The sequence below is a fragment of the Struthio camelus genome, chromosome 1 (assembly GCF_040807025.1).
Source record: "Struthio camelus isolate bStrCam1 chromosome 1, bStrCam1.hap1, whole genome shotgun sequence".
NCBI classification, from domain to species: Eukaryota; Metazoa; Chordata; class Aves; order Struthioniformes; family Struthionidae; genus Struthio; species Struthio camelus.
In genome coordinates this window covers 6,976,814-6,992,426 of record NC_090942.1, presented here as the reverse complement: position 1 = coordinate 6,992,426, position 15,613 = coordinate 6,976,814, and the positions used below count along the sequence as shown (strand labels likewise).

The window sequence follows — 15,613 nt, the reverse complement described above, 5'->3', positions numbered from 1 at the left end:
AAGAAACAGCTATCTCCCTTGAGCTGGAAACAGTTTCTCAGTGACCTTTACTTTTAATACGATATCCCTTAAGAGGTCATAGCAGGAGAAAACCTCTTTCAGCATGGCTCCGCTGGAACGAAGCCACCAAAGAGTCAGAGGATGCAAAGGATCCTTGGGCCAATGCAGAAGCGTAGAGCTTTTGTGCAGATGGTCCTGGCTTCCAACCGGTCCCTCCAGATCCAACGAGCCAATCCCACAATTAGAGGGAAATATTCAGAAAGCAGAATCTTGCAGAGTTTCTCTCACCCATCTGCTCCTACAGACTCTGCAGCAGGAGGAAATCTGGCTTGGGTAACAGAGGAGGGGTGAAACGGATTGAACAAGAGTCAGAATGGGCCAGAAGATCAACCCAACATGCAACCAACCTAGGAGGGAGCTTGGAAAGGACAGGAAAAAAAAAACACATACTGGAAAAAATATTAAAAGCTCCAGCTGTACAGGGTTTATGGATCTGAAATCCACAGCAGAAAAAGCCAAAAGCACGCATTCTCCTCCTGCGCGACTTCAAACAGCAAAATATACTGCTCATTCGCTGACTTTAATGGAGCCTCTTTGTGCCTGTTATTGGTACTGAACGTGTTATGTGTCCTGAACGGTCAGGCGTATAGCAAATGGCCATGTGAATGTGCAAATATTTATTCCTGGCAAAACATTTTAAACTATTTAAATGGACAAAGGAAAATCTTCAGAGATGATAATAATTGTGGACATTGCAACCTTCTACAGCAACCTAATACAATACAAAACCTCTCTTGTTTATCCTGCCTGTACAGTACTTTCCAGGTTCTTCTTAAATAAGCAGGTTGACCTAAATCACTGCAGCTTTTAGGCTCCCATCCAGTGCCAGCCAGATTCAATAGAAACATTCAGTGACGTTAATCACCTCTGAACTAAGCCTTCCATGCATTTTGTATATACATGAAGGAGGAATGCTTTTGGCTTGAAAGGGCTGCTAGCACTTAACGTAGCTTGTATCGTCTTTTTAAATAAGACAATCAAATCACATAATGTAATTCACCCACGTTATTAGCCTTCCCCAAAGACAAAACACAGGCCAAACACGGAGGCTTGAGAGGCACGCGAGAGAAAACACTGCTTTCAAATTAGCATGAGGAGACATCCGTGGAGGGAAAGGAAGAGTGAGGAAGTACTCACTCTAAAATACGCACTAGATGACTGTATGCGCTTGCATGTTTTGCAAAGACCAATAAAGCAGAGTTCAGCAAGGATAAGGTTTGCTCCTGTGACCAGCACTGCGGGATTATTATACTAGTAAAGGCAGCACTGCCAACTCTCCCAACTTTATTATCAGTCTTGACATATTGCACTTGGCTCCTGAAGTAAAATGATTTCATGAAAATCCCTGTTTTCAATAAAAATGAGAAAACCGGTCAGTGGACGGTGGAACCTCAAGGCTTGGAAACCTAAATGGCAAACTACTACTTTTTGGTGTCTCAGATTTTAAAATCTCCCAAATTTTAGTCAAGCCAGTTTCACCATATGCTTGGACTTTACACACAGTTTAGGAACACAGAGCAAAAGTGATACTGAACATACAGTAGTGCCAATGGGCTCCTACAGCAAGAGCAGCATTCGTTTCTGGAGCTGACGTTCTACGCGGTTAATGTCGGTACATTAGGGAGTTCTTGAAAAAAATCCCCATCTTTCCTTGGATTGGATCCCCAGCTCTCAAACAAACAAACAAACTCTGTTTCTCTTCATCTGAAAATGCCTAAACAAAAGCACAGAATCCCTGCTCTTGTCACATAAAAATTACTTTAGCCACACTGAGGCATGATATTAGGGAAAGGGAATTTAAAACTTCACACCGACCATCAGCGCCTTTGCTCTGTTTGCAAAGAAAATTTGCTTTAAGAAATAACATCACTGAGGACTGCAGAGTAAGTATTTCCTTGCACGTGCAGCCGGGTGTGTGGTGTGTCCTCTCTGTTCAGTACAGCGACATCACGAGCTTCAGCGGTAGAAATAAATACTTGCAGATCTGAAGGCCCCTAATTCTGGCCAGGAGGGTGGCGATATTTCCCATGCCAGTTTCGCAAACCATGACTTCAGTGGGATGCAGGCACATGAGAGCTTTGTAGGACTAGAGGCCTGGCAGAGAAGACTTGAGAGATCAAAGTTTGACCCCTCAAACACACTGCACATGTTTGAATAAATTCTTAAATGCAGAGCTACCCAAGCTTGCAAATTCTGTTATTGCTCATGCTGAGGAATGCCTAGCCCTCCCCGTTAAATTCAACACAAGAACAGGTACAAATATCTGACTGCAAACACATTTTTGTAGCTCAAAGAAGCTGCAAGCTGCCGTGAAGGAGCGTATAGGGTGTCTTGCTTAACTGTGTCTAGATTTTATTCCTCGTCCTGAAATGTTATATTAATATGCAAGCCATTCATAACACGGAAATACATACTAGACTCATTTTTATAAAACGAACGTATACAGCTTAAGTTAAAAAAATTAGGGCCTTTATGCTACTTTCTGAACTGTGAAGACAAACATTTAAGGATAGCTTCCTCAGGCAATGTGAGATCCTGCTGCAGACATACGAGTGCTTTTCCATTCCTTTCATAAAACTTAACATACGAATCTTTATTACTAGATGCACAGCATAACATAGTACTGCAGAGAGGTCTGGAATAATTTATCATTTCTGAGGCCAGGACATGAACTCTCAGTCTTAACGATGAAACAGCACTTAGTCTTTTGTACTGTCATGTAGAGCTGTAGCATGGAGAGAAGTTTAGTATCACTAATTTGACCTTGGACATCAAGGTCGAAGGGCTACATGTTTTGGGGAAAGAAAGGAGTGAACCTTGAGCACCTCTGATAACATGGACATAAGATAAAAAATATATGTTCCAGGATATGCACACAGTCATTACGTTATCCAATATATGAGCACATCAGCAATCTAATTTGTAGTTAAGAAGGGACATCCTTCAAGTAAAAATGACATGCCTGTATGATTTCTTAAGATGATTTTCTTCTAGCCTCGAGACCATATGATTTTTCAGAGGATAAACCACATATTGGATTGAGAGCCTATCCGAAAATTACTTGACTAAAATCCTTAATTTCAATGCCGTTCTTAGAGGCCAAGCTGAATCTACACTAACAGTGAGAAATGGGCAACAGAAAACTTCTAAAGTGCAAGCAACACAGTGGATATCACATTATTTTTCCTGGGTGTCTCAATTCTTTCATTTTGTAGCCCTAACCAAATATGAAAACGTTAAATACAATCTTTGAGCTCAAAGCCACTTCCAAAACTGCCAAGTGTAAAACTGTTACTGAATAGCTCTATTCTGTTTATCATATTAAGATACACTTTTTTGATGAAAAAAATGCTAGATTGCAAGTGTAACATAATAGAACCAGCAAGCACTGCCAGCAGGTCTCAGGAAGAGAGAATAATTCAGAGATATTGTCATCTGTAGGCCAATTTATATTGTCAGACAGCAGGTTCACATTAGTCTCTGATGTCACTGCAATAATGGCATAATATAACGATTGAACAAAGAATACCTGTGGGGTATAGCTATACTGTGGGGTATAGCTATACTTGTTAAAATATTTCAAGATTCATTCAAAGCAGAGCCAGAAGAAGCAAAAGACTAGGATTAAAAGCATGCAAAAACGCTGTTCATAAAGACTTCTGAATATTTTAGCCCTTGTTTTGTGCTGATGAAGCAAGCACAATGCTGTATTTCATTGATGCAGTGGGTTCATGATTAAAATAAACTAATGTAGCAATTTGGGGGTTTTGTGCTTCCTTTTTTTTTTTTTTTTCCTTCCTGTAACAAGAAAAAGGGCTTTTTAACAGTTTCTCGCGGCAGGCATAATGTGCATCTGCGCTCTGATTTACTGCACATGCTGCCTTCTCTAGCATCATGTTAAGTTAGGGTATCAGCATGGTAGGTCACACAGTGGGAGCGACCTTTTGCTAATCACTACACATCAGTTACTACTGGCACACAGCTCATTACTAAGAAACCTTCCAACTAGCCCGCTTTCAAATACGCTTACACTTTGATTTTTTTCCCCGTTCTTTCTTTCTTTCTTTTTTTCCTCCAGACTAAAGCTTACACTTTTATATAAAAAGCCTCTGTTGTGTAATTTTGTCAACTAGGGTTCTGAAGTCAAAAAGGCACCCAGCTAATTTTCTGTGATTACAAAAGGAGCCTGGAAACTCACACCGAAGGTAGGCCTCTAATCGTGGGTTTCATTAAAAAGGTTAGAATATTTTTACTCACCACCTATTATTAAAATGTTTGAGGGTTGCCATTAATTTGATTTTTTCGGGACACAGAAATCTCGCTGGAAATTAAGAGTGGAATCCTGCTGGTGCTTTCCTGACACTTTTCAGAGGCCAGCATACAGCTGCGGGGACTAAGAGCTCTCCTGCAATTTGCAGTTGGGTACTTTGGACAAATGGCAGGTGACTAATGCAAGACAAACTGTTTGCACAACCTGGGAGCACCGAGTTTAATTTCAGTTTCCGAAAGAGGGGAGGAAGCGATTCTGTGGACGCTGAACCACGAGCTGTCCCCTGCCAATACATCTGCCGCGTTCAATGCACAACTCCCCCCCGCCCTCCGACCGTGTGATTATTAGACGTACAGAATTCAATAGCAGAAGAAGACAAAACGTAGCAGGAGCAAAATGAAATGATTTTTAACTTACCGGCCATTTGCTGAATGCCGCTGAAGGCACCCAAGTTACTGGAGGAAGTTGCTTGCTGCAGAAGCTGCAAATTAACAACAATAACTCAGCAATCTATCTGCCGTAAATGTAACAAAAGAAGATAAAAACTAAAACGGGCTATCATTTTACATTTGCGGTATTTATGCTTTCCTTTACATTTATATAGTCTCTTGCTTCTGTCTATTGTTGGACTGAACATCCCTAGAGTCAGTGCTGTAAATCCATATTAATGTCTAATCTCTATTAAGAAACACAGAGACACAAGGGAAACTCAATAACATTGCTGCTTTAAAACAATTAATCAATTTATTCTTTTTAACAACCAGGTGTTAAATCTATTTAAACCAACATAGCGTGACTAATTACAACCCTCTGTAGTCTAGTAGTTACCATAACTCATCTCTGTCAATCACAGTCCATTCGCTCCCACCCCCTTGAATTCAGTTTTCTCTTTCTTATCTTTGTGAATCAAGCACACAGATATTCATTAGACTGGTACTAGTATATAACAATTTGGCCTACCTCCGTATTAATTAGCCTACCTCAATATTAATATATATTTTTAATTGCTAGGTAAATTAAGGTTTATCATATTAGATCACTACACCGACGCATTGCGCGCATACAGATGGTGTATTTAGGCATGCACGCTGCATTTATGGACACATGTCTTTCTCTAACTCGGAATCTTCAGGTACTCCCCGAATCACCAAAAAAGCTGTTAAAAGAGACCATTTGATTCCATGGCCACAAAAGGCAGGGTCCCCCTCGCAGCCGGGCTGCCAGGGACTCTTGGCAATCCGAGACTTGCCACTCGCAGCTGGGTATTTCAGATTTCTCCACTGGGGGCAGGAGCTAGCACTTGTGTTTCGTCTCATGAAAAGGCCAAAGAAAATACCATTTTAAAGGTACGAGAAACAAACTACTTTCCCCTGCCCTCTTCCCGTTCTCTAAAAGGTAGTACCAACTACGTGTATTTAGCATGGACAGCATCATGCTTTAATATGAGAGTCATACAGCATTTTTGAAAAATTATAAATGACTCTTTCCAAATCAAAACGTATAAGATTAGAAGATTGAATCACATCGTCGTTCCCGGTTTAGAGGCTATACCATATAGACATGGCCTGTACAGTGTTCAGCTGCCTATCTGTCCTTGGTTCTTTTTAAGGAAGAACCTAAATTGTATCCCAGCTATAAAAACTGGAATGTAACGATCAAAAGAAGAATAAAATTAAAGGAATCAGACTTTATTTTTCAGCATGACTAAAATTTAAACGTGTGCCTCGGATTGCACTGACACATCTTGAAAAGTTTATTCAGCTTCTATTCCCTTCTATTTATTTTTAGAACATGCTACGAACATACAGGTCACTTTATTTAGAAGAAGACACGCCGCATGTTCAGGAGACATAGTGTTATATTGCAGGACATCACTATAGCTTTACCACATTTTTTAAAATAAGCAGAGAATCATGTAGCCACCACCTTTGGAGGGAACTTACAGCTAGATATTGTGGTGTGAGTCCTCCCAGACCTGTGAGGTTTCCCCACGTGGCAGTATTGAGCTGCTGCATCTGCTGTGCCAACTGCTGCTGCAAGCGCCGCTGCTCCTTGTCCTTTTGGGTATCGGCAAACTTCACCACGATTGGCGAAGAGCAGCCCTGTGGTAGGACAGACGGGGAAACGGAGGCGTTACACCACACGCACTCACCCCCGGGCTCCCGGAGGGCCGCTCGCCCTCCCTCAGCAATCAGTTTTCATGGTGGGCTGCAAGGACGGAGATTTTTCAGCTTCTTAGGAAAAAGAAGCCGTGGAGGAATTATCAATTCCCCAGAAAGGGCGTTGCTGCTCGGATAGTTCACCCACCTGTGGTCCGCTCCCAGGCACGCTTTGTGTCAAGCGTCCTGGAGATGTGACCAAAAGGCAGGACGCAGACCCAAGGCGCCAGCTCTGGTGGCAGCTACCCATTCCTGACTGCCACCAGCAGTTCTTCTACGAGCCTCTCGTTACATGATATGAGAGGGCTGCAAGACACCTCAGGAAATAAGGAAGCCCTGTGTAAGAACCAAGTGGTTTGGTCTGCAGCCTCCTCCTCAACCCTGCCTGAGAGGTCCTCAAAAAGGAAGAGGAGGCCATGGATCACGTGACCTGTGAAGGTCAGCTGGATATTGCCCTTGGACTTCAGGTTGGGGGCCAAGCCACTGAGAGAATAAGACACAAGAACATGAAAGATGTCTCTGCTGCTCTAGCTCTATTATTATTTTTTGCTAACAAATGTTTTCATATGTTAACCTTTCAAGTCTTCTTTTTTCTTAAATCAGGGAGCAAACAAGATACCATAATGATTCAGTTCTGCAAATTAATGCAAGCACCTCATGAGTCATAGAAGATGTCAGTCTGTTTTAGCGTTTCATACTGCTTTCCAACTTCATAGGATGCAGTGAATAACTTCCCCCCACCCGCCATGCTTTGTTACACTAATTTCTTGTCTAACTTCAATCTGACAACAATGGCAGGAACAAAAGATGACTCAGATCCAGAAAAAACACAGATGATTTAAGCCAGAAAGTGTAGTGCGGGATGGGGAGCGGGGTTATACTTAACCTAACTCTTTCCATGGCTGCTCTCACAGCACTGCGAGCATCTTCAGAAAAGTTCCTGTCCTCTATTATCTACAAAGTGTAGTTGTGCACCGCTCCTCTGCAGAGCCTCACGCCAGGACAAATGATAAGAACGTGCACCATCAACAGATGAAAGGATGAAATAAACCACCATAATAATAATAACAATAATATCTCCTGTACGAACATCTCCCATCAACACTGTTCCTTCTGCATTATCTTAGAAAATCATCACTTGTGATTTATTATTCCACCTCCAATTCCTTTCTTGTACTTTTTCACTGTAAAAATGTTTCAGGGAGGAAGCAGGGAGATACATACCACTCCAACAATCAAATAAAGATTATGAAGGAGTGAGCTTGTCGTACAGTTGCTTTTCTTCGGTGATTTTCATGCTAATATTAAAAACAAGACCCTTAAAAAAAAAAAGAAAGAAGAGGGAGATGGGGTGGAGGATTTGAGAGAGATTTTTCTAGTTTAGCGAATAACCCCCCCCCCCCCCAAGTTTGTATTCTATTTAATATGCGCTTTGGTAGCGCTGGGCTAAGAGCGATCAGAACTTCCTCCTTGCTACCTAGAGATACGTGAGGATCGAGTCGATTTCAAAAGAAATAGAAATGAATTTCAAAGGAAGAAATATTATATAGCTATTTCAGTTCTCAGTTCAGCAGCTCAGTACTCAACAGTACAGCTGACATCATATTTATGAATGCTTAAATGTCAGTAAATTGTATAAAAACAATATCTCTGCAATTTATGAATCTATAATTCATTTTTTGAGTCTGCTCTATATTTCATCACTTCATCATTTTCAAGAGAGCAAACATTCTGAAGACTCAAATTATACGTAGCAAGTGGCTCTATATGAGAAAAGGGTTGTTATTGTTGCATCAAATTTACTCCATGATAACAAATTAGTGTCTTCTACTGGTGCTGCATTTGAATGCCTTAAAAAAACAAAACAAAACAAAACAAAACAAAACAAACCCCACAGAAATGAGATAGGAGAGCAAAAACTTAAAGCAGCAATTATGTTTTTCAAATCAGTTGTTTTAACTAGGTTGGAAAGTGAGATGCAAAGAGTAGTAAGAGAATGCATTATTCCCGGAGACACGTGTTCACCTGAACACTAACAGCCCCACCGCTCTGCATCCTTAGCCTGCTTTGAAAACGCATCTTGGCCAACTATATGTGCCAAAGAACTGAAAATACTGAAATCAGGAAAAAAAAATGTCTGCAGTAACTGAGCTGAAATTTGACTGCGTTATACATATTCCTCCCCCCAATGTTTTTTTGTGCATTAAGCATGAAACGAAAGTGTCCAAGCACCACTATTTCAGGCTGACTGTCCAGATTTAATACTAGCTAACTCAAATGAGCTTTTTACTAGAAGAGCTAGCAAAAATTGTTTGCCTAAAGAATGACTTCTGTCTTAATCTCTCCCATCTTCTCTCTCTCGAGGTACCTCCCGCCATATAAAGAAGGAGCATCTCAGTGGCTTGGTATCTCCACCCTGATTAGTGCCATTTTTGGAGCGGGAGAGGGTGTACTGTTTCCCTCAGTGGAAAGGGCTCTCAGCCTAAGCTTTATCAGCCTGAAGACGCACAAAGTGCAAAATATTCGGAATCGCCTTGCCAATGTGGGAGTCTCCCCAGTGGTGACTTTAAAGATGTTGGAGAAGTATTTTGCTCCAAGAGCAACTGTTGTACGGGACTGTATTCAACGGGAGGATCAAATCAAAATGCAGCCTCTTGGAGTACTGCACAAAACGAGAATGGGTCTGTGAGGTATTCTCTCTTTAAGATCTTCTGAGGTGGAGCTGTGTGAAATTCATTTTGCTAGGCAGAAAAATACATTAAAACACGTGGAAAAAATATAGGTGAAACACAGTATTACCAATAAACATTCTCCTTTTACTTGGAATCAAACCTAGGAAAAATATATAGATCTGAATTAACAGAGCAGTGCATGGCAGACAAATTACTAAGAGTATTCTTTCAAAGACTCCAAGTGGCAGTTTTTTCAATATATACTGTCAAGATTGCATATATTGTGTAACATCAGCTTGCTAGCAAAGATAAACTCCAATTATTCTCATCTCAATGGAGGATTCTCATCTAAAACTGTATACTCGGGCTCTAAAAATGCATTGCACTGAAAAGAAAACACATCGATTATAAAACAAGCTCAACCAAATTCAAACATGATGTTTGGCAAGACAATAGCTTTGCAATGCCGATACCGTTACTTGTAGTACACAGGAAACAGTTAGTGACATTTTCATGCACTGTCTTTTTTTTTTTCCCTTTTTTTTTTTTGGTTGCTGTGGTTGTCTTTTCCTCCTCCTCCTCCTCCTCCTCCTCCTTCTCCTCTCTCCGCCCTCCCACCCTTTTTCTCCCCCCTTGGCTCATTACACAAAGCAGCTCAACGACATGACGCAATAATGATTGTTTAGTGCCCAGCATGCTTTGGGAGACTAGAGCATTGCAAAAGGGGGAGGAAAAAAAAAAGAAAAAGAAGAAAAAAAAATTACTGAGAAAAAAATCGAAAGGTCCTGGTGTAAAAAAATAAATAAAAGAGAAACAAGTGCACATAACATCAATGCCACCTCTGAGAGAAATCATCACTACACGAAGATACAGTATACATAATACACTATAACATGCACTCTCCAATGATAAGCTAGAAGATCCAGAGTAAGTAAAGGCTTCATACTGGTGCGGTGTTTTGGGCAAAATTCTGAAAGACCATGACAAAAATCACAGACTGAGAAAAAGGTTCGAGGCTGCCAGGCGAGCCGCGGCGCTCGGCCGCCGCTCGTCGGCCCGCAGCCCGCTCCGCCTTCGGTGAGCCGCGTCCCAGTTTTGCGCCGCTCGTCTTTATAAAACGCGAGGCCGCCGGGAAGGGGTAAAGCCCCCCGACGCTCTGCAGCGAGGCCAACCTCTTCGAGACGCTCTGCCGGCGTTAGCGTTTTTACCGGCTCCAGGAAGAAGGAGACATTTTATTAACTTCAAAAAGAGATTCCCGCTGCAGAAAACCACGCGCGCTGGTACCTCGGCGCGGCCGGGCTGAATCCCTTCGAGCCTTTTCTCAGAGTGGCGCACCCCAGGACACTTAAAAATCTGTCTAAAAAGAAAACTAAGGTTTTTGGGGAGGCGGTGAATATTAATTTGCTCATCAGGTATGCTCTGAGCACGGCCGAGGAGCGGTAGACACAGTATTTCCATTTGCCGCCGAATGCCACCGGAAACAGGCTAGAAAACAGCGTTTGGGTACCGCACAGCCATCTCATCGCGGGCTTTCCGGTAATTGAGAAAAACAAGTTTCCCCGAGAGGGGCCGAGCGGGTCGGCCAAAAAAAAAAGTTGAAATCTGTGATTGTCATGCGTCTGATCTTGTCCAGGAGAGCATGGCTTTACCATTCGCAATCATTTGCACAAAGAAAACAAAGAAAGGGCAAATGATACAGTACTGTACCTCCATGGTCTGAGACTGGTGCATGGCTTTGATTGCATTCTGTGCCATTGCCCTTGTAGAAAATGTGACAAACGCACAGCCTGTGGGAACAAGGGGACAGGGAGCAGGAAAGACAAAAAACAACAAGACAAAAGGGTTGGACGCTTGTTAAACCAACACAGTCTACGAGAACGGCCACAAGACGACACTGTTCTCAGTAGTACATAAAAATAAACAACTTCTCTAGTTTATTTATCGACAGTGCTGACTTGCTAATCTGACCATAGATGGAAGAAAAAAAAAAATTAGGTGGGGATGGGTGAGGAGAAAGGGTTGTTTCTTTCTCTTTAATTTGTTCTTTTTTTTTTTTTTAGGTTTTTGTTCTTTAGCCACAGGGTTTGAAAGAAATAAGTCTTTTATGCAAAGTCTGGATTGCACAGTTTAATCTCTTCAGGCCATGCATTAATAGTTGCTTGCCAGGTCTTGTGGGCAGGCAACAAATAAATGACTGGCATCACTGGTAACTGAACTGAGAATTTAAGAAGAAGTCCTAATGTCACTTATTGCACTCTCAGTGATGCACCAAGAGCAGCCACACAAATAAGGACGAGGAAAACTCCACTGCGTACCCTGCAACTAACTGCGAAAAGACTCAGACAAAATTCAGTAACATAGGTGGACTCTCAACATTCAAGAAAGTAACATATTCAAAATAAAAATCTTTCGGCTTTTTGCTTCTCTGAGTCCTGGGCGCATGGATAACTCTTTGATCTATGAAAGCTGCCATCAACTTTAACACTTCTCAAGCTGTGTGCTGCATAACTGAGAAGTCACTTTTCTCCCTCCTCAGCCTTTTAAATCATAAAAAAAGCCAGCAGGCTAACGCCCGGGCTATTCTTCCACTCTTTTACTATCGTCAGTCATACCTACACTGGGCACGGCACAGGTCAACTTTTTTAGTGCGTGATTCACTGCCCTTTCGACTCATAAAAACACTGCCTTCTGAAAATTTACATTTTATTCTTCATGCACCCTTGGGCATCTTAAAGAAAAAGACTGTGAAATTAATGCAGATTCGGGCTGATTTTGTAATAATACCATGGCACACTAAAAGCTTAGCTAAAGCAACACAGACTTATTTCACTTGTGATCTCTAATGACTTTAAAAGTGCATTGATTTTCAGCTCCCTTAGCCTTGCACAGTTTGAACTTAGGTTTCAGAGAATAATTTAGTGTTCCACTCAATTTCCTCAAAACATTATTATTATTACTACTTAAAAGATTTCCAAATGAAGCAAATCTAAGCACTGAGAGGCTAAAGCATATTGTCATTTTAGAGCTAATGCATGAAAGCTACATTCTGGCATAAAAAATGCAATATTATTGCCCCTGTGGCCAATGGGCAAAACAAACCATTTTGCAATCCAACAAGCAACAGATTGTTTGGTTTCTGTAAATCAATTTGAGGCATAAAATATCTTTTCATTTTTTTGCTCCGTGTGTACCTGGTAAGATTATCAAGTCAAGACTGTATTCACATTTTAATCAAACAACAGTAAGAGAAAGCAATGCCTGATCATTACCCAAAAGCACTACATCTAGTCATGAAAATAAAGTCAATGCATTTTTGCATCATGCGGTATTTTTCTTCTTAAGGTAAAGGCCCTTGATACAAGGGAACCTAAGCTGGTTGATATATCTCTGACTGGTAGGTCAGCATTATAAAACTGGAAGTCAGAATTTTTTTAATGCAAACTTCACGGCAGTGTCGTGACACTTCACACATTTCTCAGATAACATAACAACTGCTGATGTCTTACTACCGTTTAGACACGCTACGTGTTGCTGCTACTGTTATTCAGAGACAAATTTTTTGTCAAAGAAAATGATGTAACGAACAGCTTTCTATAAAGGCATTCTAGACAAAATGTGTAGGAGAATGGTAAATAAGCCACAGTACCTCGGCTAGATTCCACATTGCTGCTGTGCACTAAAATTAAAGAGGCCCAAGTTTACCATCAGTCTCAAAGTAATCTCTCTTAAAACACATTTCACTTATTATTATTAACAGAGGACATAACACTGAAGGTTTTCATTTCTCGTCTTGCAACTCTAAAGGGGGATGAGCACAAATAAGAGATATACCAGGGGAAGGGGGAAGAAGCCCCATACAGAGCCTTGGATAATGCTGCTCATAACGGTCAAGAAACTGCTTCATTCACTTCTTTTGCTCTCATTACCCAGGCGCGTGTACCGTAGTGACAGTTACTGAATGGAGGTTAAGAATGCATAAGAAGCATGTAAAATGTCAACAAAAATCAATAAGACACAGTTTATGCATTTATCACAATTTCTACCCAGCAGTACTGCAGTAAGTAACGTACTGAGAGATGTTGCAATTAGCAGGTCTCAAAAGAAATGTGAATCAGCAGAGAAAGCAAGCTGTACTCAAGAGGAAGCAGACTCACTCTTCCCTCCCTTGTGCTTTTTCTCTTTTTTAACCACAGTGCTCAGCTGTTGTGGCCTTCTGTCCTTCGAGGCAATGGTAAAACTTCCCTCCTCGTTCCTCAACCCAAATTCAGTTGCTTGGATTCCCCTTTCCATTACTGCCATTCCCTCCAAAGGGCCATATAGCGAGCTACCTATTTAAAGGAAATTTGCTCTCTGGGAAATGGGAATGCCAGAGGAATGACAGTATGCTACTAAAATAGGAACATTTGGAGCCTTTCACAGAGAAGAGAGGATTGCATTTTAATTACGGCTTGCCAGGCAGGGGCTACAAGGTTGGGTCCCCGTGTTACCTCCAAGCTGCTGGCCATTTCCTACTGATGGACGTTGGCCATGTGCACAGTGAATACCCAATTTGCCCAAATGATCATACTAAAAATTTAGCACTCACCTTCATTTCTAAATTATTTGATAATCTACGCCTTCAGCTGTTACCACCAAGCACCCCAATCAGATGCTAGCTAATTTGACCATCTTTCTAGACATTGTTCCAGACTGAAATGCTGAACATACCCACGTGCAAGGGTTATCTTTACAGTTATCAAACCTGGACACTCACGCGCAAAACTCATTAGGTATTCTGGACGCACATATATTTTAATATGTGTGAAACATGGGATCCTTTCCTTCTACATAAGACTGTCATGCTAAAGAGGAGATAAATCTATATAATAGGATTCAGCTCACTTAACCTTCTAACTTGCATGTATGGTTTAGGTATTCAGAAAAGCTGTTTACAGATGCTTTTACTCTCCATACAGTGGCAGCGCCTATCATTTTCTGTATGGGGAACATGTACACTTCAGTGATTCCTTGGGCACCTTGAAGTTAACTGGAAATCAGTGTCTACGCACCCAGGATTTCACTCCCTGTTTAAGCCAGATCAGCTCTGCCCGCCCCGAACCATCCCGTACTCTTGCCGTAGCTGTTTCTGATGGGATGGGGAAAAAAATTCCCTTTTCAGTACAGTCGCACTCCCGGTATCTCATGGATACAGGTGGCCTTTGGGGAACACAGTGGCAGCTTTAGGGCCGTTAATCACAATTATAACAGGACAAGACTAATCAGATTTCATGCCTCGTGGTGCAAGGAAACAAGAAAGATTTCCACGGCCTCTTACCTCGTCACAGGAAAAGCTGCAGCAATCGCACTGCCACGGGCTCTTCCAGCACAACTGCTAAAAGCCAACTATTCCTGCTCTACCATATCCAGTCTGGATACTTCAATTACTCCCTTCTTACGGTCAGGAGCTATGGAGAAAAAAACCTAGAGAGGGGGATGTTCCTGCAGCTAACACCTCGAAATGACTTCTTTTTATATCACTAGCTACCTAACCTCGGGGAAAAAAAATCCCTTTGTAAATATGGCCAACCTGCAAGTCACCTTGCAGTTATTTATCACCTCTGGTTCCAGAATGTCAGGGAGCACCCGGAGAAACAAGAGCAGAGGGTGGAAGGAGGGGTGAGAGCTCTCGTTATTTCTTGAAGGCTGCCTTCTGACCTGCTCGAACGGATAAATGATGGACCAGTGAAGGGTTTCGCAAAGTAATTTCCTCCTATGGGCCGAATCGAGGGAGGCACAGAGCTCTGTCGCAGAGGAGATTTGGTAACACATCAATTACATTTGTAATCGATGAGGAGCTCTAAACTGCCAGGGTTTGCCTTTCTTGCCCCAGAACCGAAAGAGAATTTTGAGACGGCCTGCAAAATTATAAAAGCTTCCTCCTGGAACCACGCTGTCCCAATCCTAGGGCTTACTGCTTGAGCGACTGGGTTATCTGGAATATTTAAAAATGCTCAGCACTGCCGTGTTTCAACTCCCGCTTCACTCAGTTCTTGTCATCTCGGGCTTTCAGAGACTATTTTGAAGTGTTCAGCCAGCAGTTCACGGACCGGATAGCATAACATCAAAACTTGTGAGCTGCAAGTAAGGTAGAACATTTTTAAGTATGGAGGCCTCAAGGTAAGGGCTGATTCCATACCTACGCCAAAAAAAAAAAAAACAAAAAAACCCTAGGCCTAGAGTTAAGAGTGGAAGTTTAAAAAATACATCTTTAAAAGTTCTAGAGAGGAAATAAAGGCAGATGTAATCAATTAAAATATACATATATAAATATATATATACAGTGATCCCTCTGACACAAAAGAAAGCTCAAGACGAGCTTTTCACTGTCATCCAAGCGATCCTAGGGCCCTGTGCTATGGCTGTGTAGTTCATGGTGTTACGGCTGTACCACTAAGTCCTAGTTCACTGTAGAC

At 41.7% G+C, this 15,613-nt stretch overlaps 1 protein-coding gene across 50 annotated transcripts in view; it reads right to left on the bottom strand.

Annotated features, from left to right (window-relative positions):
• The window catches only part of CELF2 (CUGBP Elav-like family member 2), a 354,164-nt gene that overhangs the window by 44,726 nt on the left and 293,825 nt on the right, over positions 1–15,613 (bottom strand). For 27 of the 50 annotated variants that reach the window (XM_068908455.1, XM_068907414.1, XM_068909757.1 and 24 more), the window contains 3 exons: positions 10,869–10,948; positions 6,274–6,432; positions 4,748–4,811 (listed from right to left, as the gene is read on the bottom strand). In XM_068908455.1, coding sequence (XP_068764556.1) covers positions 4,748–4,811; positions 6,274–6,432; positions 10,869–10,948 — 303 coding nt within the window. Of the gene's footprint in view, positions 1–4,747; positions 4,812–6,273; positions 6,433–10,868; positions 10,949–12,807; positions 12,838–15,613 lie in introns of all 50 variants that reach the window. The other 23 variants (XM_068907720.1, XM_068908321.1, XM_068909155.1 and 20 more) reach the window with 1 other exon arrangement.